A 24,972-nucleotide genomic window follows, 5' to 3' on the forward strand; every position below is an offset into this window, starting at 1 on the left:
TGCTGTTGTTTTGATGTTGATCGATCTTCCTTTGAATATATTCACATTTGGTCTTCTTTAAGGCCCGTGAATAAATATTTCGCGCGTGTGTGTACCCATTCCAAAGACGTTCACTATTAGTTCTGCAAAATTTCTTGTACTTTTTATCCCTTTTACGTTTAAGGCGCAAAAGATCTAAAGAGTACCAGCTGTTCGAGTTATTTGAATTAACAAACTTATGAGAAACTAAACTATTTGTACACTCTTTTAACACGTTAGTTAGAACAGCTGCCTTGTTATCCAAATTTCCATTCAATTCCGTAAAATCCATGCTTCTCGAAACCAGTTGAGACATAGCTTGTTTCGAATATCTTTTCCAGCACTTGATTTTAACTTTATCCTCTTCACGGTTAGGTTCATTCTCCAGTAAAATTGAAATTGTCTCATGGTCTGAAATTTTACAATCGGCCTCTATATACGAATGAACCCCATCAAAATTGGAATAAACGTGATCTATCAATGTTCTACTGTGTCTGGAAATTCTTGTAAACTCACTAACCGTTTGCTTGACATTGAAAAACTCTGCCAACTGCTTCAACTGATTCGAATTTTGATCATTGAGCCAATCAATATTGAAATCGCCCGAAATTACATTAAGTTTACTTAAGTCAACGAAATTCTCCCACCAGTTTTCTAAAATTTCTAAAAACCGTCGATCGCTTGAACTAGGAGAATGGTATACTACTGCAAAATTTCCCATCTGCATGCCTCTTTCAACTGATATACCCAAGAACCAATTATTATCAACTGCTTCGTTTAACCGAACGTTGAATTTAATCGATTCTTTGGCGTAAATAGCAACTCCACCGGTATGTCTGGAATGAGATAGGCAAAAAGCAACTTTATAACCCGGAATGCTATACTGATCAAATGCATCAGCATCAACAATATGTGTTTCTGATATTAAAACCAACAATGGACGTTTGTTTTCTATAAGATGTCGCATTGCGACAAAGTTTGTAGATAACCCAGCTATATTTAAATACAATGTTTCAGACAACCTCTCGTTTGTTAGTTGCTATTCACTTGACCAAACGTTGCTTTTTTTCAATTCTAGCAGTCTCCGATATACTGAACACTGCTTACTAAATGCCGCATGATTTACGTCCAAATTCATTTTACGTTCATTATTCTTTTTAATACAATTAACGCATTTAAAATCCGTTGACGAGCATTCAGATGTTCTATGTGCTCCATTACATCTGGAGCATGTTTCTTTATTCACGCATCCCGTGCTCTTATGACCATATTCTCCACAGTTGAAGCAGCGCAGCACGTTAAAGGCCTCAAAAACAGAACACCTATCCCAACCAATGTTTACCGCACGGGCTGACATCAGGCTGCTATAAGTGTCCTTATCAACTTCAATTATAACATTGTATTTGTTATATTTGAAGCGTGGATTTTGGAAATTGGCAACAACTTTAACATATTCAAACGGAATACCCTCATTCTGACTCTTCAATAAGTCAATGAAGACTTCTTCAGAGTATCGATCACTCATCCCCATTATTTTTATCTTCGGTTTATCTTGCCAAACCAGAAGTTTTTTTTCGCGAAAACAAACTTGAATCGGCTTGAAAATTTGAGCTTCGAGATGAGCTTTCGCATTTATAAATTGAGCTTCACTAGCACCTAGTCGTAGAGCTTGTGGGTCGGATTTTGACCGCTATTTGTCGTTCGGGGCTTCGGTTCGATTGTTTTTTCGCGAATATTTGTAGCATTTTCAGAGACGGATGCTTCAACAGTATACAGCGGTTAGTATTCATGCTTCTACTTCCTAAGGAGCTAAATTGGGGTAAACTCCCGAATTTATGCAATTGGTACACGAACCAACTTAAAGTTAAGTCTGGTGTTTTGTGTTGCGGATTCTCCTCGATAGCTACTGACGTTAAGCTCCGCCGCAAAATGAGCCGCAATTCTGGATGCCTCTAGTTAGTTAGTTAGGCTTCAGAGAAACAACCGATTCTAATTAGAATCGAACCGAAGTCACTGGAGCCGCAATACGAACTAGAACCAGCCACAATTCCGACTTATTTCTCGGCTGGACTTACTGGGCACTACTACATTAGGGTTACCAAATAGACTGAGAGCAAATTAAGGACATCTCTGCCAAATGTTTTGCCAGTTATGTCACTTGATCCAGAATTCTGAAAAAAACAGTCGAAATTCTGGCTAATTTTCCAGCGGTTGAACTGGGACGTTGTATCTCAATCGAGAAAAATTAGAATAGTATAGTGCCAATACCGAACTTTGGCCAAACCTCATATTGAGCTATCCAACAAATTTTGGTTACTTCTGAGTAAAACAAATTTTGGTTGCCATGAGTCGCAGAGAGTATGCATTACCAAAAAAAAACGCTGGAAGAAATTGAAATTGATTCTTTTGGAATAAAGTATATCTGAATAATTTAATACAGGGTGATTCGTCATGATGTTTTTTTTAATCTAGTAAAAAAATTGAAAAATGCAGTAAATTGTGAATTGTTTATTTGTCAATCAAAAGAACATTTTTTTGCCATTTATAGTTTGAAAACAATTTCTTTTAAATGTTGACCATGTTGGAGCTTCAGGTAGTCCATTCTACTGGTCCAAATTTTGATGACGGATTCGAGTTGGTAATGTTGGTTTCCAATGCTTGGGGATGTTACCGCCGCTATGTTTTCTTCACTTCGTTCTGGATGTGGTCGATTTGTTCGCTAATCATCCAATAACGAGAACTACTACTTTTTGGTTGTATGGTGAATAGTTGAGTCAGTTGGCCGATTATGTCGACCATATTATAGACGGAGTGCACTAAACACATTTCCCATAGATCGCTGATTTTCGAAATATAGTTGAATAATTTGAAGATGGTGAACCAGTGTAAGTCGTTCCATTATGAAATGGCAAACAATACTAAACTACAATAGCACGACAGTTTGCAGTTAGTACCCGTTAACTACTGGAAAATGCCCTGTTAAAAAACTTCATGTTGAACCACCCTGTATATGCCAAGGTTTAAGACTAAAATTAAGGACATTTGAAGTACAATAAGGACGCTTTCCAATAACCTCGAAAATAAGGACATGTCCTTTAAAATAAGGACGGTTGGTAACCCTATACTACATACCCTTGGGCCAGTTTCTGATATCTGTCAGTTATTCCAACCTGTTCCAATCCAACGATAAAATCAAATTCGTTTGTTGGAGATATGGAGTTGTTTATCCAGCGAATCACGACTATATATTGTTACATTTAGAAAATCGATGCGTGTAATAAAACATAGCTTTTATTTTTCATTCAATGACCCAATTGCATGCGTTCTCTACACTGCACTGACGCACTCTGAGCTCCACCGTCGAATTTAAACAAATTAGAAAAACCATCCAACCTTTCACGTGTCCAACACATGCCATTAGCTTAGATTCGACTGTAAATCATAAAACAAACCTAGAACGATACCAGATGTACCCAATGTTTACATGTTACCTCGCGTGCTCTTGTTATTTTTCCATCGAGAAAATTATCAAAAAAAATGTTTAATTTTATCGAAAACCCAAATAAACACGCAGTTTATGCCTAAAAATCCGTCGGAAAAAAGAACCACATCAATAGTTATCGAACGACTAGGCAATCCCGGTTCCAATGCATCAGCACGTGAAGCAGTTAATTACACAGCGAGAACCGAATGCTAATGTATGTCGTTCTTTCTGCTGCTGAGCTGCGAGTTGCTAACCTCTTTGCGAAGAATGCATTTTACTGCAGTCAGCAACCATCAATTTGTAATCCATTAAAAGCAATTACCACTACCGCATGCTTGCAGGCAATGAATCTCGGCAGCTGTCTAGACCTGCAGCAAGCAACCGCAATAGTGTATAACAACAACAAAAACAACTAAAGCCAGTGTCTGTCAGGCAGGAAGCTAAACTATGTCTTGCGAACTGCACAGACGCCCGTTTGTTTACAAAGTTCAAAACTGTCAAACTGGCGCACGTTGCGGTCATGTTTTAAATCCACTGCTGCCCCCATATAGGACCCTGAAGCAGACTTGCGTTTGTGACATAAATCTCGATTGGTATTGTTTTTCGGTAGCCACAGCACAAAGGGGGTACAACATTCCCACTTACAAGACACGAGGGGGCGAGATAGCAGTATATAGTACGTTAAGAGCATGTTAATTTATCGTTTCAACATTGTCACGCTCGATTTGACGTAGTTGCGGTGCGGTTGCGCGGCGCAGATAATCGGCCTGTCAAACATTCCGACCGCTGAAGTGAGCTGAATGTTTAACCGAAAGTTAATTTGATTGTTACAAACGATTATGTGGTTCGGTTGCAGCATTTGTTTTGGCCACATATGAAAACCTCAAAACAGGGACCATCGAACGTCAGTTTGATGTCATTGGAATGCAAAACAGCTCTAGAATATTTAAAAGTCGTTTAATTCCGATAATTTCGTTCCTCCTTGTTTCGTTTAGTTTGAGTGGCAGCAGTGGATTTAAGCCATTCCGTTGGTTCACCCGCGAATTCGTTGTTTTTTTTCGAATAGGATCTCGTTGGGAAAATACTACAGATCTTATTACCTAGATAGAAAAGTGTGGTTAAGTACATTTCAGCTGTCAAAAGGGTACCTATTTCACGCAGCGTGCAATTTCAACAGATCCATGAAATTACTCCCCCGTAACTGTGCGGTGCGGTAAAAATAAGTCTCGGAATCTGTTGCGCTGCCAAGCTAAAAATAAAAGAGGCATAATACTTTTCGAAATGTTTACAAATTCTAAAACAACAAAGTAGAAGAAAAACCAGTACTGAATTCGGGGAGGACTTGTGAGGAAATGTTTTTTTTCTACACATGGTGAAATATCTACACCGCAACTAATGATAAAGATCGATTCTGGATTGATTCGAAAGGATCAACGAAGGGAAAGCTGCACTTCATATTGCTCCGATAATTCATTCACTTACTTGGTATTGGTATTTTTCTGTACCGATGTATTTCGCAAAACACCGTCTACGACTCGTCCATTTCCTCCCAACAAAACCTTGAGCAGTTCAGTCCACCGAAGGTTGAGTCAGTTTCAATTATGCTCGAGAAAACATCTGCTTAGCTTACTGCCTACTGTGCTCTCGCATACATAGTAGTCATAAGTAGCACGGTGGAAAGTGGAAAAACAACAGCCTACTACACATACTTTTATTGGATGATAGAAAAATAAACATATATTGCAGAAGGAAATATCCCGCGATCCACGTGCCTCTTCTTGGAAAACATTTCCCTTCCTCCCGGCTCAGCAGAACACACGATTCTGTACGACCATCGGAACCATCGGATGTGAACGAATTGTTTTGATGTTTTGAGGGATTCCGGCAAATAACGAAGCTAGCTCGGGAGAGGTTCAAGAGGTTGTGTCGTTTTGAACTCCCAGCCTGTGTTGGTATTGAAAGGGGAAAACGGAAAAGATCAACCGTTCGTAACGATAAAATTGCGATTTATTGCTTGGAAACTGTAGTGAGTAGTAATCATTGACGCGTGGATCTCCCATTCAAAGCTGAAGGTATTGGAACTAGGAGCTGATGGAAATATTGACACTTAAATTGATGGAAACGTCGTTCGAATAATGGTTTGTTTCCGCTGGCTTTTCAACAGTGGTGATGAAGTAGACAATAGCTGTCGATTAACGTAATGGGAATTACTTATGATTATATGTATTATATTTTGATATTGATGTGTCTGCTGATAAGGTGACCCGAACAGAGGAAATAGCCAAATTGTTCAGATCCAGAGAACAGCAAGCAACTCCGAGAGTCAACAGAATCACTCCGCACAACAATTTCAAATACGAACCGAACAAGAGATTTATTTAACTTTTAAATAAATAACACAATTAGTTGCCTTCAGCAATCAACCAAAGAAACTGAACACTCTGTTTGCCATGTTTGTAATTACACTTCTGCAACTAGAGGTGTGCGCCGATGCATTTTTAATCGGCGGCGGCGTAAGCGACATTTTTGGCCGGCGGCGGCGGCGTTGGCGGCGTCACGCCGTTAGACCCTATCGGCGGCGGCGCGCCGGCGTGTGTCGGCGTGACGAATATTGACGCCTAGTTAACTAAAAAAAATTCTTCACAGTACAATTGTTTCCCCAAATTTTCGGTTTCTATTGTAACAGACTTCACAGCACATACAAACAAACGTTACAGCTTAAAGAAAATCTAAAAAAATCATCGCCCACGATGTACTAGTGACATCTGTTGAACACATTGCACAAAATGTAATTCTCGCAACCATATCAATTTTTTTTTCAACTGAAGCTCCAATAGTGCCCACCCTGCTTGCCAAATGCAAGATAATAAATTAAAGGTGGAACTATTTTTACAGTTGTAAAATTAGAAGAACGAAATAGAAAAATTGTCGATGTCGCATACTACGACTTCGCATGAAATAATGATTGCAATGGACAAATTTGAAGAATGCAGAATAACGACTGTATTTCAATGACAATGAATAATTATTTATTGTTCTATATTTGTGAAATTAAGCAACGGTAAAACAGTTTTTGTTTTGTTTGAGGAAATTAATTGTTGTTGTCGTTTCATTGTTTTTTATTTCTGTTTAGTCATCTCTACCATAAGCCCGGGTACAGCTCCCATATATTGAATTCCTAAGCAAATTTTGGTGTGATTTGATGATGTCATGGCGGCTCGAATGGAGCAAAATTTGAAAAAGGCGCATCCCGTTTATTATTTTCCATATCTGCGGAAAATAATCAATTTAAGCATTTCTACCATTTCTTTTTGCTGCTAGAATTCTGATAAAAACACAAATTCTATTCAAAACGAATTGTTAAGCTTGGTGGTGATGTACTTTCATTGGCCAAAATGTTTTTCATTTACATTTCTCGAGGAAAAAGGCACCAATGATTTAACGATTTCAAACTTCACACAACAAGAAAACCAAAACATGTTTAGGAAGGAAGAGAGCCGGTTGTTAAAAACAACGATAATAATAAGATTTATGTAACTTTGCTGACGGTTTTCAGTTAGGGATAAATTTATTCACTAATAATAGTTTTCTTTATTCATATTTTAGAATAAGCTTTTTCTAAATGTTGTTCTAGCCGCATTGACGGCGTTAATAACACACGTAACGAAACACGCTTTTCTCTTGAAACTTTTTCGTTTCGTTGCTCGTGGTACTCATACAGAGAAGGCATACTAGCGCCACCATCAAATCGGTGGTGCATATATGAAACAAGCACTATCTGTCAAGTTGTCCTTGGGCTGTTTACCGTCGCTCTTTTAGAATCCCGCAGATACCAGATACCCTAACACGAGGCGTTATTATTGGCATTACTGCGCAGAAATGTCTCTTTTAATGATCGTGTAAGGACACCTTTCAAGGAAGACACATTACTTCATTTTGCAGGCTGGTGTTTACTTTTACTTCTTGTAAGTACAAAATCGCCACGATGATAAGGAATACGATTCCCTGGCACTACATTTTCTTACAACGTACGATCTGCTTCTATCTTGAGTGCAAAGTATGCTCGATGTGCTGGAATCATACAGATCTACACCCTGACGAAATCAGTTACTATCAATCATAATCATCACGACTTCACGTGTTAGCTCCTGTTAGGTTAAAACTGATCACTAAACAAGTCTGATTGAAAATGGTCTAAGCGTAGCTCTAGTTTTCGTAGCACCTGCACCCAGCCAATTTCTCCAGCAGTTCCGGGGCCCAACAAATTCTAATCCATTGCATACATTCGATACACCGAATCAATTAAATTACTAACATCCTGTTATGTGCTTACTCACCGATCGGCATCGTGTTGTAACTTAAGAACAGGTTGTGAACAACTCCCACCTTGGGCACTTCGACAAGAATGAATTTCATATTTCCGGCCCATATTGTTTGTTTTGGTTTGCATGAGATTAAAAAGACCGTAACGTTTTCGGGTGGGTGCGGAAACTAAGTAACGCATTTAGCTCTGTGTCAAAATCTCTTCACTAACGCCATCGCTTTGTAATTGAAATCGACCGTTTTTTTCTACGAGTAATGAAAATTCATCTCGTGTTTCGTCTTATTTGTCTGTGATACCGGGCTGGTGCAACTGACACTGAAAATCTTTCTTGAGTGGGGCTAGATCACACGATGAATAATTTATGAGACTAGAAATCTTACCCTCTGCATCGCCACATCTGTGAACCAGCGTCGCGAAAAGTCAAGATCACTTTGCTCAACTATTCTTCGAGAAAAAAAAATTTTAAATAGGTCACGATTCAATCAATTATAAATAAACCTCGCGTTGAAAATAATTTTTGTGTTTTCACAAAACTAGTTCACGCAAAAAAAAGATGACATCATACTCAAATGTTTAGTAGGTGGTTGTGTCTGAATATGTTTAATATTTTTATGATTCTAATTCATAACTCGATGAAACATTGATTTGTATTAATTTTATTGACTAAAACAGTCAAGAATTGAACGACGTGCAACGATTTTCGTAAATTCTCGTCGTGTTATCGTGATATTTTTGTCTCGAGCTTACCGTTGGATTTTTTACACAGAGTCACGTGTCTTATAGTTTTCTAAATTATTTCACGGACATGAATTGTGGTTAGGTAATGTACTTTGCTCAGCGCTGTTTCATTTAATTCCGTTCATTTCTCTGAATTTTAACAAAGGAATAACAGGGTTATAGGTCCTAGTAATGTCTTTGTATCTAATGCTCGTGCCTAAGAGACTGGTTGCTAGCAGTTGTACATAATAGCTCACATAGACATTTCAAAACTAAAAAGCAGAGCGAATAGTCCATGAATAATAGTCTGAGTTCCTTGTAATTGTTTGCGTAAGTATAATAAGATTATGTAAGTATAATAAGCTCGACTGGTGAATCGTGTGTAGCATATTAGGAATTAAGAACCGGTTAAAAAATCAATGAATAATACACTGTGTTCCAGTGAAATTGATTACGTACAAATGTTAGGATCAGGCACATAATCGTAAATTTCAGGCACATATATCTTGAAAGTGGAAGTTTTTTTTTTAATTTGTGGACCATTTCACGCACACGAATGGTGAATTGAAACTTATATGCTGACAATCATAACCAGTTGACGAAGCAAGAATGGAGCTTTGAATTATATAACGAGTGTCGTGTAATGGTTTTCGAGAAAATATCAAGATTATTTTAATTTTGTAATCCAATTGACGACCACTAATACCAAATAATGATCAAGATGTGATAAATCATGAATCAGTTAACGTCGTATATTCGGTCCATAGACAATGTTCCTAGATTTGTGGATAAAATTATGAGTCAACAATTTTAGAGTTCGCGAATTGTCGGCGCGGGAAAAATGCATCGGCGGCGCGCCGCCGATCTACCGTTCGGCGTCGGCGTGCGTTAAAAATTACCGGCGGCGGCGGCGTGGCGCGGCGGCGCACAGGTCTATCTGCAACTAAGCTCAATCTTGAAATGGGAATACTTTAGTGCTATAGAGTTAAAATTTCTCAAGTGGGCTACCCAAATTAGGTGAAATCGCAATGTTGGTGGAAGATCTAATTTTTTGGTATCGTATTTGGTACACAATTTTTTAGACAGTTATGAGCATGAGCATGATGACCGTACAATTCCTAGTTGCTACTCCGTGGTTGACCAGAACAAGCGAAATTGCATAGGAGATCAACGAATGGGGCCCCAGAGAGTAGCTAACCATCCTCAATGTGCACGTTGCGAGAGTTCTATATCTTGAAATGCCAATAACGGCACCGGCAACGACCTTACAGTCATCGGGGAAGGGAAGGAATGTTAGTGTAACAAATCAACAATGGAGACCGTGTATACCTCTGCATCTCCACGTTTGCCACTGGAATGAGTTTTTGTTAGTAGGATGAGGTAAAGAGTTACACAAATCTGGATTCACCTGATGAGTGATACGATCTATGCAACTCTCAGTAGTGTTATCATATGTTTATTACTCAGGGCAGCCGGCTGTCGTTTATCGTTTGTTGAATTAATTTTGAAATGCTCGGTTTGTAAAAAAAGCAATTTCAGCTCCGGAAAGCCGACAGTCGGATGTGTTGCATAAGTTTAATTGAATCAAATGGTAGATCAAGTTTTGGTATTAATATTAATGACAATTATGTATTGGCTTCTTTCTTCGTGGACGATTGATTCTTATGTTATAATTATTCGCGCGCGGTGGTATGCTATCTAAGACACATTTTAAGGTTGGAACATGGTAACTGGTTTTGCATTCTTCTTGCGAATTGTTGATTCTCAACACTCATACATAATCGAAAAGTCATTCACACAGACAAGACCATGCGTATTCCCCACGCGCATTAAATACCCATTGGATTATTTTTTTTGGTTGATCAAATAAACACTAAACAAACAAAGAAATTAGTTTGCTCAGTCTAAAGAAATGTCAGCTCAATTGGCATCAATCAGCGGATATGTGTTCCCTTACAATCCCATCCAATCAAAGAACATTTAAAATTACATGCGACAAAATATGTGCAATTCAGAATATAACGAAATGAAGACTGCTTAATTATTTGCATTAAAATGGGATCGGAAAAAAACTAGTTGCATAACCGAGGTGGTTCATTTTCAAAGATAGCACTGCTGATGAATCACGTTATAACAATCAGTGACAAGGGACGCGGACGAAAATAGCTGACCACCGCCTATAAAACTTCAATCGCTTTGGGGCATAAACACGACCAATTTCGCATTTTTGTACCTTGATCGATTTTTTTATGGGCGTCCTTCGCTGCAAAAATGACTGGCACCCTAACACTCAATCTACTGGCTACTTCTACCCGCACCCGCGAGAAGCGAATGAACTTACTTCCATTTAGTGGGCATTGCCTAAAGAATAAAAGAAAACATTACGTACTTTTATTCTCACCGTGGTGACACGTTGAGGTGAGTAAATCTCAAAAGAAATAAGTCTAGTTTTGGTAGAATATGGTGGTCGCTAATTTTAAATATGTCCGCATTGGGCTCACAGAAGTTATCTAGACCAATGTTTTTCAACCGGGGTGAATTCACCCCCAGGGGTACGTCAGATTATGACTTTTGTCGGGTAAATTTCAACTTTTTATCCAAATATTTCCATCGAATTATTGACTCTATAATATAGAGACAATAATTCGATGGAAATATTAGGATGATAAGTCAAAATATGCCCGGAAAAAATCATAATCTGACGTACCCCTGGGGTGAATTCACCCCCGGTTGAAAAACAATGATCTAGACTAATCATAATAAAGACACGGAATTGATATCGTTCACCAAATTGGTCTAGACAAAAAGATTTCTTTTGCCAAATATCCTATACGCGAAGTTAAATTACACGACGTTCGAATCAAGATCGCCGTGTATATTGACGATGATAAAATCAAAATACCACTATACAATCATGCATTACAACCATATCGAAAAAATGGAATACTTTACTTTAGGAAAAATTACTTCCTAGGTACTCACAATCTTGTTCTATCTGTACAATGATTTGTGCCTATAAATGATAGATCAGATGATTCATTACAGAAAACAATGCGCAAAAACCGGTAAGGAAAACTGATACACAGAAATCATATATAACACACCATTAGGGATCATCCATAAATGACGTAGAATTATATGGGGGAGGGGGGAGTTTTGCATTTTGTGATGATGTGTGACGAAGGGGAGGTAGGGGGTCATGCCAGGCTACGTAGCTTTTTTAAAGGGGAATAACTAACATCGTTTTTTCATTTTTTCAAAAAAAAAATTACGGTGACAGGGGAAGTTACCGTCAAGCTACGTAATTACCAGGGGGGGGGGGTATTTTGAGGTTTGTGACGAAATGCTACGATGGGGGAGGGGAGTGTTAAAAATTACTCAAAGAATGCTACGTCATTTATGCATTCCTTACCTGATCCATAGGCTGTTGTCACTATTGTAGGCGCTGTTCAAACAACAGTGACAACTGAAAATGCAGCATCCGATACCATCAAATCAACAGCCGGAACAGCCGTTTGCAAGGAAGCTAATACCAATACAGCATTAACGATGACGACATGCACGCGTACGACAATGAGAGGAAAGTGAACGACTCAAAATTTGCATTTGGTGAGGAAAAAATGTTTCCCTGCTGCCAAAAAAGGTTCCATCGTGCCGTAACAAGAGGCGTGCACGGAATCTGATGGGCATGTGCCGATATTCGTTTTTCATTTTTTTTTATTTTTTTACATATTTTCACTGTATAAAAGAACTACGGCTCTATGCAGAGTCAAAAAAATGTAATAAATAACTTCCTTCGTCTACCTTCGCATCTCGCTCAGAACAGAAGCTAGAATACTTCGTTGCGACCAGCAACGCAAACACAGTGTCCCTTTATCTACATTGCAAAGGTAAAATATCGTTGCTACTACCTACTGCATAGATAGTGATAGCTTCAACTGATGCTTTGAGAAATGCGTCCACTTTGCTTACGTTTCAGCTTGATGATGGCCATAGCACGACCATAAAATCTCTAAAAGGCCAAATGCGATCTCCCGGGATTTTGATCAATTCACGGGCAATAACCTTTATCAGTATATCAATACTAGCGTATTCCTATTGCTAATTTGGAAGCTATTGTTTTTAAATACAAATAGTTGAGTGTTACCATTTTTTAAATGTACATAGCTCAGATCACTTTATAAATTTTCTTGAGCTGGTCGCATTCAACAAGTACACAAAATGTGTTCCGCAATCTACCTATTCAAAAAAAATGTACAAAAAGGAAACAAAATAACAAAGAACCGTTATTTCTATTTCTACAGCAATTCCACTATCTACCGATTCCAATGGTCACCAATATTTAGCCATTTGATAGCGAAGTGGAATGCTTATTTAAAGAGAGAATTTGGCTTTTCCGGAGTTGGAAGTAAACTTTGTCAGTTTTACTTGGTCACATCAGAAACATACTACTTACACACATGAAGTTAAGAACAATATTATGCGGAACAATGTAAGCTCCTACTACTGTAAACCTCGTTGTTTAAAAACTATTGAACAAATTTAGTACAATACATACTCTTCGGGATAAGTTTCAATACTCTTCGAATCGTATACAAAAATTAAAACGAACAATGGTCAAAATTGACAACAACTAATTGTTTCCAAATTTTGTTCGGAAGTACTTTAGTACAGTCGTGAGTCGCTGATTGGGACACAGGCTCTGCCCAATGAACGGATGTGATTGGTTGAGACGTTAGTACTGGAAATGCAACTGTTCGCTTCTCTAATCATTTTCGAAGTTATTATCCTAGTAAACGTGACATAAGATCTTGGTATTCAAATGCCTTTAGTAGGGCAATGATCCAACTAGCGGAGGCGCAACTAAAAAATCCGGTCCAGATAAAAAATGACCAACCGTGAATCACGACTGTAATAAACTTTCAAAGTAGCAACGTTCTGTCTTCAGCCAACGAGTAAATGAAACTAGTACTTTAAGAAATATTTAGGAAATCAACAGAGCGCATCGTTTACGAAAACAAACAACCTCACATCATAAAGAACAGCGAATTTCATTCTGGCGAGGACAAAGAAGCTCAGTAGCATTTGTTATTCTTGAGCAAGGCAGTCTCGAACTCGAACAACGGTCTGTAACTATGAGGCCATATTACCACGCTTGCCAATTCTGTCAGTATATTTCAACCTTTTAATCGTTTTGTTTTCTTTCCAACTACCATAACAATACATCTCATTTTATGAAACTAAAATTAAACAAGGTATACCAATGTAATGCTTTATCACTTTCATCGAATGTATCTTTTACACCTACTCAACAATAAGCATACACCCCTGCTCCCTCCCCAGCCCTGGTTCAAGACTGCACAGCACAGTGGCACGACTTAGAACAAAAGGTGGACTGAAGTCAAAACTTTGCCGTATCGGTTCAAATAGGACGGTTTAATGTAATTTTTGTACGCTGAATTCGTTTTGATATTAAAACAATAAAAATAAACATTTACTATTTATTAGGGTGTCTCGAAAATATCTATTTTATCGAAATTGTTCAAAAAATATTTGTTTATGAATGATTTATGAATAATTTTAGTGTGGGGTGGGCGTAGCGTAGTTGGTAAATCGATTACCTTGTACGCAGCGCACCTGGGTTCGAGTCCCGACCCCGCACATATGGTTAGAAATTTTTCATAAGAGATTTTTCTAACCCGAAGAGGCGAATGACCTTAAGGTTAAAAAATCTATAATCGAAATAAAAAAATGTGTGCTAAATCGTTTTTGATATTAACACTTGTTCAAAAAATCTTCATTATATATTAAGGTGGCTCAAAAATAATTAGTTTGTTGCGAAGGTTCAAAAATTTGTTTAGGGAAATTTTTGTAGGTTGAATTCTTTTTTTAGTTGTTAAAATATTAGAAACTAATTCTCGACAAACATATGATTACGGCCTAAAAGCCAACTGTCAAAATCCACTTTAAATGGAAATTCTGGACAAACCATTACACGCCAATCACAGATGTTGGTAGTAAACAAAAGAGAAAAGTTTTCTCTTTCATAAACTGTTGTGAACTGTGTTCGACTAGTAATGGTTTGTCTGGAATTTCCATTCAAAGTGGATTTTGACAGTTGGCTTTTAGGTCGTAATCATATGTTTGTCGAGAATTTTACTACTTATTAGTGTAGCTCAAAAGTAAGCATTTTTTCTTTCATAATGATTATTTTTTTCAATAGTAATTATGGTAAGCTGAATTTATTTTCCATGTTGAAACAAATTGATTTACATCTCATTATGGTGCTTCAAAAATGATAATTTAGTTTTTACGGATCAAATAAGATGTGTTCGACTAATTTTGGAACGTTAAACTCATTAGTGAGTTACTTGATATGAAAACTACATTTTCTTTAATTTTGATTTTTTTTTCGCAGGTGTGTTTAGAGTTACTTAGGTTGCTTATTTCATATCTTACATAAAAATAAATCAAAACCCCTTTTCGCATATATATAGTTCATTCAAAAATGGTCTTATTTTTTGGGTAATATCCGTTATTCTTAAGATAAATCAGTATTAAACAAATTCTGATCAAAATTGTTTTACAAAATGACTAGAACTCAACTTGTGTTCACTCAACTTGACAGTTACTGCGTAAATTATTAAGAATTAGTCCCAGAAACATTTAATGGCATATTTCAATTTGTTGAAAATTTTTACTGAATTTAAACACTCTGAATAACTTTACCATCTCAAAAACCATACTTTCCACTAAGATCATCTCTCTTCATCACTAGCAAGTCGCTAGTAGATCATGCTATCGATGCAATTGGAAAGTTGTGCATGTATTCGTGTCATTATTCTGGCTATAAAGTGATTAGTCAAATTTGATATCAGTAATGCGGATCCATTCAGTTTTTTTTAAATTTTGACTGCTTATCGCAAGTTTTCGCGAAACTAAAACGCGAATTCAGTGAAAGTTCGTGACAAACAGTTATCTAAACAAGAATCAAATCAACAAGTGACTTATTTTTGGTGATTTTACGATGTACTTTAATCACATGGATAATTTTGATAAAGTAGTGCAATGCATAAAATCAACCCTTTCTTCGAACAACGAAAATAACCGGATGTAGCTCCTATAATCAAATTATGCAAAAACACGAGTTATTCCCTTCAAACAGCTGTCAAAAATTCATTTTACGTTCAAATCACCTAAAATCTGGCAAAAATGTCTCTGTACTAGCGAAAATATCGCGTAACCTTCATATGTGCACTTAAGATTAGGCTTGTCCCACTGTGTACAGGGGGAGCGAGAGTATGCGTTGATGGCAAGATGGAGAGAAAGGTAGGACCATATGACACTTTTGAGTGTATTAGTATTACACTTGCAAAATTAAGCATGGCAGCCGGGGCCCTTGAAGTAAACATCAACATCCGAACGAGCATCCTGATTCTTTGGCGCACGATGAAAAGTGAGAAAAGGCCGAGCTTCACTTCGGATCTATCGATTAGAACACTTATGGACACTTTTTACCTCGAAAAAAAACCGATTAAATTAACTATGACCCAATCGAAACAAAACTTATGGCAATAGAAGGGCCCGCTACGTCAACTGTTTGTGCTTTTCTTCTTCATATCCTCTTGTTTTTTCGGCTTCATCAAAGAAAAATGACAACCGCACTCACACACAGAAAAAATGTGCACACCTGTATCCGTCTTGCCTTGATGGCGCCACTGACATATCAACAAGCATGAGGAGGATAGGCCACTAGTGGAATATTGGTCCCAAACCTGAGGGGTAACCCACTAGCAAATAAGTGTTTGGAACCGTGTATAAAAGGTGGAGCTAGTGTTCTGAAAAAAATGGCAGATCGATATTGTTTGAAAGATTTTCCTCATAGTGTTATGTCTGTTGGTCTAAGACTTTACTAAGGAATGTTTTCAAACGTGTTGTACTTTATTCCGACGTCCTAGACAGGTTGTTCCATTTTCAGCTCACTCTGTAGTCCCTGGAGCCACGAACAATTACTGACATACAAGTAAAGTTTTCAATATGTATATGTATATGTTATATCCGCAAGAAAATGAATTCTGTTAGGCTGATGAGAACAAGTGAAATTGAAAGTTGGTTCGGTTTAGTGAACAAATGCAACAAGCCCTGTCAAAAAAATGCGGACAAACATGGTCAGGCGATTTAAAAAGTTTGACGTTTGACTCAACTCGCCTGTGCTAATTGCCCCTAGGAACAAATGCAATTTGCGATTGCGATTTAAAGGCAATTTCAATACTTAGTCAAATTTTCTGGCGGCTGTAATGGACTTGTTTTTTGCGTTTTTCAAACATGGCTTAAGCTTAAAATTGTTTTTTAAACAATTGGTGTGTTCTCGCTTGTATTTTGTTTGTCTAGTGCACTTCATTTAGCCAACGAATGTAGAAAATTGTGGAATCGTGTGTAAGTATAGTAGAACAAGATCTCTGACCTAAAGTCTTAATGAACGTCAGATTGTGATAAGTTTTGGTGTGCAATACCAATTTCACCTTTGATTCTTCCTATAAGTTGGTGGTGATTACCTAGTATACTGGTAAGTATATGTGAGTAGTTAATGAATAAGTATTATTTTTAATTTTCATATTAGGCAATTAAGGGCGATTAGATGGCGCATTCCGTGGGCGATTTGGGGGCGATTTAAGGGCGGGTTTGGCGGCAAAAAAATGACGGCGACAAATCGCCCAAATGTTGCATTTGAAATAGCCCTCCAATTGCCAGCAATTTGCTGGCAAATTGAAGAGCAATTAGCGCATCCGTGTTGGCAAATAGCCCCCCATTAGCCAGCAACTTGCCCTTTTTGACTTGGATATTTCTGCCGAAGGAGAAGGTTTTTTGGGAAAGTTTGCTCTAGCTTACAGGTCAGTTCTATGAGGAACAACTATTCACACACAGGTATAACAATGCGTTTTTCTCTGTATATTAAGCACTCAAACATTGGTCTAAACCTTGCATGTCTATTCTACGTCAAGAAAGGCGAAAGGCCGTGAGAAGCACACTAATAAAATATTAATAAAAAATAGTAATATACTTACGATTTCGCTCTCCTGTTGTCGGTAGGAATAGCTTTGCCATTTTTGTACCAGATCGGCGTGTCGAAGTTACACTTGATCAGCAGTTTAGAGTTGAGGGGAACTGTTTCCTTTACAAGCCTTTTGTTTCCTGAAATTGATCGCGTGAAAAATCGCTAGGTTAGGTTTGGTTATGTGACTTTGATTGCTGTGTTTGTTTATTTAAATTTAAATGAAAATTAAGCATAGAAAATGAGAATAAAAACTCCATACTTAGGAACCACACAACTTAAATCTCTCAATAAATAAAACTACGATGAAAAATATTTACGAAAGGGTCTACATCGTTACATAATTATAATTAGTGATTACACAACGAGTCGCCACCGAACTTTTCTTTTCTTGTTCAGTTCCAACAGAAGATCGTCATCGAAGTGTCGGGTTTATTAAATTTGTTTTCATTATGTTCACACCAGCACGATCGTCCGAGCGGAACAAGTCAGTCCCGTCCCGACATATTCGTCATCTGTCAGGTTGTTTCAAACTGCTTTCGTTATAGGAAAAGTCAGAAGGGGTTGAGAGGATATCGCGCGAGGCCCACCCGCAGAAACAACACACACATGTGACTTGTCTCATTCTATACATCACCTTCGGAGCACAAATCTCGACAAAATTGAAACAGCAATACGAGAACTCGACATCCTACTGACGCACCGGTTTGTAAGGGGGATTGTAAAATATGAAACCTTATGCCTTTTGTTTCAGCCGGATTCTTTTTCATTCGGAATGAAAAATTGGGGGAAGTGTTTTCCCTTTCGCTATGCTTTTCCACTCGGCAGAGATTTTGTCAGCTTGGCTGCCAAGGCAAAGTTGGTTACGTCGTCGCCAGTGGACCGCGGCCGTTACCGACGGTTCCGTACTGCATCAGGAAGCGGGTGCTGAACAAGGAGGGAAACCGAAAAGAGAAGAAACCGAAAACTAAAAATATGGGAAAAGTGCAACGGTGCAGATATTAAATCTACCACGAGATTTTTATTGCCCTGAAAAAAGCAGACTAATGAAGTTCATAAAATTATCATTTGATACGGTACTTTTCAGGATAGGAGCAGCGACAGATTTTAGGCAGAGTTCTATTGCGGCCATCATCCAGGATGTTTGTCTGATGTTATGACAGATGCTAGCACGCAGAAATCCTCGCGATGTTTACAGTTTTCAGCGAGCACATGTAGAAACGCATAACGATCGTTATGTTGATCACGTGATGCTTTCCTTTCTTTTTTGATTAGGTCCCTCTGGAACTAGAAATCGGTACACTCGATGTAGATGGATCATTTTTGGATTTAATTAAATATTACGCATCGTAAACATTTGCAGCAATCATGTTTGGTATCGCGACAGCTAGACATGTTGCTGACGGTTGAAGGCACTAGCGCAGTAGGTAGGTGAAGCTGCTTAGCTGAACCGGCGAGCTTGATAGAAAATTGTCCTACCGGTTCTTTGACTCCCGGGGTGGCGGTATATGGTACGTATCGTATCGTGTCGTGTCGTGTCAGGGAGTTCGCCACCGTTCCGTGTCTATAAAAGCAATTTAGAAATAATTATAAAATTTTACCGTCGTTTCCTGAGCGAACGAACGGCCGGTTAGTCCCATCAGTCCGACTCTCGGCTCTCGGTGCCGAATGGCAATGGCTAGCATGTGCGAAGTTTTCTATACACATGCCGACCCTGTCAACAGTTGTGTCTGTCATAATTTTTGATGAGAAAGCTTCAGAACGTACTCATTACTGTGTGTACTTGCAGTATGCAAACAGCTGCTCTAACCGCCGTAACAAAACGATTGTAACAAGGGACATCACTGAGAGGAAAATTTAATTAAACCAACATTTTGTGAGTTTTATTTCTATTATGAGACGCTGATGAGTTAATTATGAGAACAAGTTTTTAACAGCTACAGTAAAACTTGATTGAAAACATCACATTTTTGTACCAGGAAAATTCTTTGAAGATACCCAGGTTTTTCAAATGGATATAATTCATGAGGTGAATAAACTGAATTCCGCTATTTATTTATAGAGGACGCTAGTGTGTTGAGCTACCATCGACACGCCAAATCTAACTTTCCCCAAATTCCCATTCTGTTATAATAATCTAAAATTAAAACCTATCGTTAAACAGAAAATTCAGACCAACTAGCTAGAAGCATTTCGCAACTTCTCAACTTGCAGTGTTACTTTGTTTCGCTGCAGGCATCTCGAATTCCATTGGTTGTCAATAAAACATCTCCGTCCGGATCCATTCCACTTCCTGCTCAACTATTCCTAGTTGCCCTCCGGGCAAACATCAGATCCACTTTTCACTGCAAATTGGCAGTAATGCTCATTCCACCACCACTCTGTCTGCCCCACCTTAACGTCTATGGCACGCTATACCTACGCTTCCATTGAGATCAATATAGAGAAACAGAGAGAGAGATAGAGCAGAGGTCTGCTTATGCTGAAATTGATTGGTTGTTTATTAAGACAACGCAGTTAATTTAGGTTAATTGAACTGCGGGTCGTCTGGGATCGAGAAAACAAAGAATATTTATATGCGTACCTCTAGCAAGTCTGAGATTTTCCTGCTGGGACACGAGCACCATCCTGCCATCCATGCAGAATCCGTAAATCACGCGGAAAACAGACAATTTTTCAAAGGTGAATTACGAGCTCTTTGTAAACCGGGGAAACATAATGTTAATGCGCCACGCATGCTTCGGAAGCGTTGTATCCGAACTGCCTCCAAGAAGGCAGGAAATGTGCGCAGATTGACAGATAGAATGCTACTGCCGCAATTTCGTCCAATCAAGCAACCGGTTGAAATGGAGAAAAAGAACCCGTCCACCACCGTCGCCGCCGCCAGAGCCGCCGCCCTCGACCGGTCAATCGTGAATTGAAAGATAATAAAGAAGGAACTCCCATAAAGGCAACCCTTTTGGATGATTGCATATTCATTTATTTTTATTAGGAATTGCCGGCCGATCGGTTTTGACTTCTCCGTTGGCGGTTGTAGTTGCAACAGTGCACGAAGGAAGGAAGAAGCGCTTTGAAGTTTGGGTCGGCTTCCGTTTAGATTTCAGCGTTTCCGGATAAACAGTTTAATACGGCTTTTCGCCACAGCGTTGCAAGTTTATTAGTTTTAAAGATTTCCATATTTTCTCAGACTGCTAGTCGGTCGACGCACTGCGGGTAATTGTTGAGATTCCAAAATGTCTGGTTAGGAAGACAGTTGAACAAGCCTAAGCGCGAGGAATGAGATTTTGCGACAAATTTAGAACTGCCATAAATTATAATTTCTGCCAGAACGATGCTCTCGCACACAGCCACAGAACACGACCTAATGACTACGAGAGTAATTGAATGTCATTTCCGTTCTACGAATCTCGGTCCAGAATCGCATACTGCACGCATCATGCTGATCTGAGTTTCGCGAGTGAACATCAGCGAAACATAATGAGAAGAAGATGTGTCCCGTGTGCGGTTCCACGGTCCAACTTATGAATGAAACCGTATCTTACAACATCATCGACATTGAGCAGTTTTCGGTCAGGATTTGCCGGTTGCGTTTCGCAATCGTTTCGCCTTCGGGAACAGGGTACGCGAAAGTCGAGCAGGTGCAGCAACCTTTCATTGAAATAATTAATTAAATGGTACCAGAGGGGCCCGTACTGGCGCGTGTGGATCAACTGCGGGTTGATGGTGGAGAATGAAGATGACGGATCGTTTTCTGAGAGCAAGTCCCAACAAGGGGTCAGTAACATGCCTGATGGAAATGAAGGATGAATGTGTGAATGATTTATAGCAGAAGCGTTCTCGAAACTGTAAGGATTCTATATTTCGACTGGAATATCGATATCAAATGATGGAATCTGTGTCTAGAAATTACCAAGTAATTAACCGTTTCATGCCCAATTTTTTTCGAGTCGATGCAGGGTTTCAAAAAAAAATCCCTTAGACTGTTGGGATCAGCAACACACGAAAACCCCCAATTTCATCAAGACTGGAGCTTTTCTTGCAGTGCTCGAAGCTGTTCAATACAATTAATCCCCCTCGAATTTTTACCATAGTCCAATTGCTTGGAAAAGATTGTCGGAAACAGTTGAAATTAAAAGGTTTTATCAGTTTTATCAAGACAACTAAGACATATCAAAACTTCATTTTTCACCACTAATTAATACTGTCCCTGGCAGCACTGCTCCATAGGAATCCAATCTAACTAATTGCAATAACTTCAGTTCTACGGGTAATACTTAAAACTGCTTGTGTTCAAATAAAATCACTCAAATGAAATAACTGTGCCTATTGCACAGCTAGTATCCTTAATAGTTTTTGTGAGTAAATTAAAATAGAAACTTAAAATCGTAATGAAATATTTCCAAATTTCAATTTCAGTGTTTTCAAATATAGTTTTATTTTAAATTCTTCAATTTTCTTTGCAATTTTACCATGAATAATATACGCATGAACAACGTTTCCTAATTTTGGAATTTTCGTTCAAAAATGACAGGATGGTCAAGTAATCTTTTTGAAAGTTGCCACTGAATTATCTTTTCAAACGTGGCTCATGTTTGGTAAAATGGGTATGTAAACAAACAAAACTGCTTATTCGGTGCGATAAGCAGCCAGAGCAGATCCTAGATACCCTCTTGATTACTAAAACAGTGACTGTAGGATGCAAATGGTATCCGAGGCTCATTTTTCTTCAAAAATGATGCTGGAGCCAACGCCAACATGACTAGCGAGACATGATCGAGGGCTGATTGCTTCCAACAAATGTTGTTACACGAGATTTGGAAGACCCTTGGTTTAAAGAAGATGGGTTGCAAGACATACGAGGATCGCAACGACCGATTTAATAAATACGATGTTCGATAGACGAATCCTATCGAAAAACGGTAATGCCGGTTGGCTACCTCGTTCTTGCGATTTGACGCCTTTGAAATTTGTTTATTATGTTACGTCAAGTTTCTCGTCTACATTGAAAAACAGCAAATAACTGATAAGCTAGAGAAAACATTGAGCGCGTTACACGTGATATTTCTCCCGTCGTTCTCGAAAAAAATGGACAAAAATTGGGCTGTCGGAATGGGTTGACATTTGCCTAAAATTATTTTAAAACACTATATTGCTTGTCTTACGCAACCAAAATAAACAAACCAAAATTGTTGTCATCGATTATTTGTTTGTTATATTTTAATTCAACACCCTTTCGAAGAAAGGCTGTAATAAAGGGTGTTACGATAAAAAATTAACAGGAATGTATGAACAGTTTTATAGAAAAATCATGTTTCTTTTGCATCTTCAATCCATACTGAATAAAGAAAAAAATATTCACTCAAGATTCCTTTTTGGCGAATGCGAAATGCTACACGGTAAAAAAAACGTCACGTCTAATTCAAGTGCTTTTGCAGTTGAGTCTGTTTGTCATGCTTCGCTTTCAATTGAAGTGATTATGTAATGATTTTCTAGTGATTTAGAATTTGTACTAAAATGACTTGTCTTTGAAAACTATCCAATAGAAATCACCTTCAAATTTAAAATTATATCTGTTGAATTGGCACCACTATTCACATCTATTGAATTAGAAGAGTTTCACCTTTACTTGCAAACGTCAGAAAACGCATGTCATTTATACTCTCGAAGATGGAAAACTATCAAGTATTGAAGAGCAAGAGCCGGACATTTCCACTCGTCGGTAATCCCGCGAGTAATGTATTCCAATGCGATATTATTCCGATTCTAGAACGTGAGTATAATGAAGATTTTGTTGTGAATGTTTAATAGCATTATTTTTTTCCAGGTCACGAAATCAATCGGACGTAAATTTGCTGATTCAGCTGGACGTAGCGATCGTGTAGTAGACCGAGAAATAGCTTGTTATTATCTACAACCAGAAGAAGGAAAGTACCGATAAACTACACTACACTATACACTTTGGGCTGTTAATACAAATGCTACAATTTGGACTACCATCTGATAGGTTGTATTGAAACCAGTTATTTCGTTAAGGAACATTAAACTGGTCAGACGTAATTTAGTTTAAATTATTTGCTAAAAATTTTCACCGAAATCGTTCTAGTTGTCATGGCAGTTTGTCAGTGGTTTACCCCCGTACAAGTGCGTTTTGCCCTGACCATTTTCAAAGTATAATTTATAATGATTTGGAAACATTGCATATTTTACATGTTTTGGGACATTTTGCAAAAGCATATATATTCCATTTTTATTCTAAGAATGTTTTCAAAAATGATTTATCACCAATCAGGGAAAACCATCATCAATATGGGTATCATTTGAAAGGAGGTGGTTAGTAGATATGGGAAAACGATAATTACGCCATTTTGAATTCCAAGATGGTGACTTCCGGTTAACACAAAATAGTGAGAACCACCATCAATATGAGTGTCATTTGAAAGGGGATGGTGAGCAGACACCGAAAATTGACCACCACCGCCATTTTGAAACCCAAGATGGCGACTACCGGTTACCACAAAATAGTGAGAACCACCATCAATATGGGTGTCATTTGAAAGGAGATGGTGAGCAGACACCGAAAATTGACCATTACCGCCATTTTGAAATCCAAGATGGCGACTTCCGGTTACCACAAAATAGTGAGAACCACCATCAATATGGGTGTCATTTGAAAGGGGATGGTGAGCAGACATCGAAAATTGACCATTACCGCCATTCTGAATTCCAAGATGGCGACTTCCGGTTACCACAAAATAGTGAGAACCACCATCAATATGGGTGTCATTTGAAAGAGGATGATCAGCAGACACCGAAAATTGACCATTACCGCCATTTTGAATTCCAAGATGGCGACTTCCGGTTACCACAAAATAGTGAGAACTACCATCAGTATGGGTGTCATTTCATACACCTTTAAAATTTGAAGATCCAAGGAAAATTAATAAACCCAAAAATGGATTGAAGTGAACCAATAGCAATTTTATTGAAAATTAGCATTTTTTCGCTTTTTTCCTCATATAACCTATTTTAAAACCACTAAAATTAATATGGAATTGCATATATAATATTTTTATTGATGCGAGAAACAAATCACAAAATTTTAATTTCGCGCGGGTCGATCATTCTTATCCAGGGGATGGCATCCGTATGTTGATGTACAGACGTTGACAGTATCCAACATATAGTGGGCCCGGTCGCTTCTAGGCTCATACCTCCCATGCTCTTGCGCTTCTAGGCTCATACCTCCCATGCTCTTGCATTGGGTTGTTTTATCTTTATTGTCTTCATGCCTCATCATATTGATGGTGGTTCTCACTATTTTGTGGTAACCGGAAGTCGCCATCTTGGATTTCAAAATGGCGGTAAAGGTTAATTTTC

General features: G+C 38.3%; 1 protein-coding gene across 2 annotated transcripts in view; it reads right to left on the bottom strand.

Annotated features, from left to right (window-relative positions):
* LOC131677490 (fibroblast growth factor receptor homolog 1-like) overlaps nt 1–24,972 on the bottom strand; it is a 124,821-nt gene that overhangs the window by 34,015 nt on the left and 65,834 nt on the right. For both annotated transcript variants that reach the window (XM_058957328.1, XM_058957329.1), the window contains exon 3: nt 17,609–17,735. In XM_058957328.1, coding sequence (XP_058813311.1) covers nt 17,609–17,735 — 127 coding nt within the window. The remainder of the gene's footprint in view (nt 1–17,608; nt 17,736–24,972) is intronic.

This window comes from Topomyia yanbarensis, chromosome 1 (genome assembly GCF_030247195.1).
Source record: "Topomyia yanbarensis strain Yona2022 chromosome 1, ASM3024719v1, whole genome shotgun sequence".
NCBI classification, from domain to species: Eukaryota; Metazoa; Arthropoda; class Insecta; order Diptera; family Culicidae; genus Topomyia; species Topomyia yanbarensis.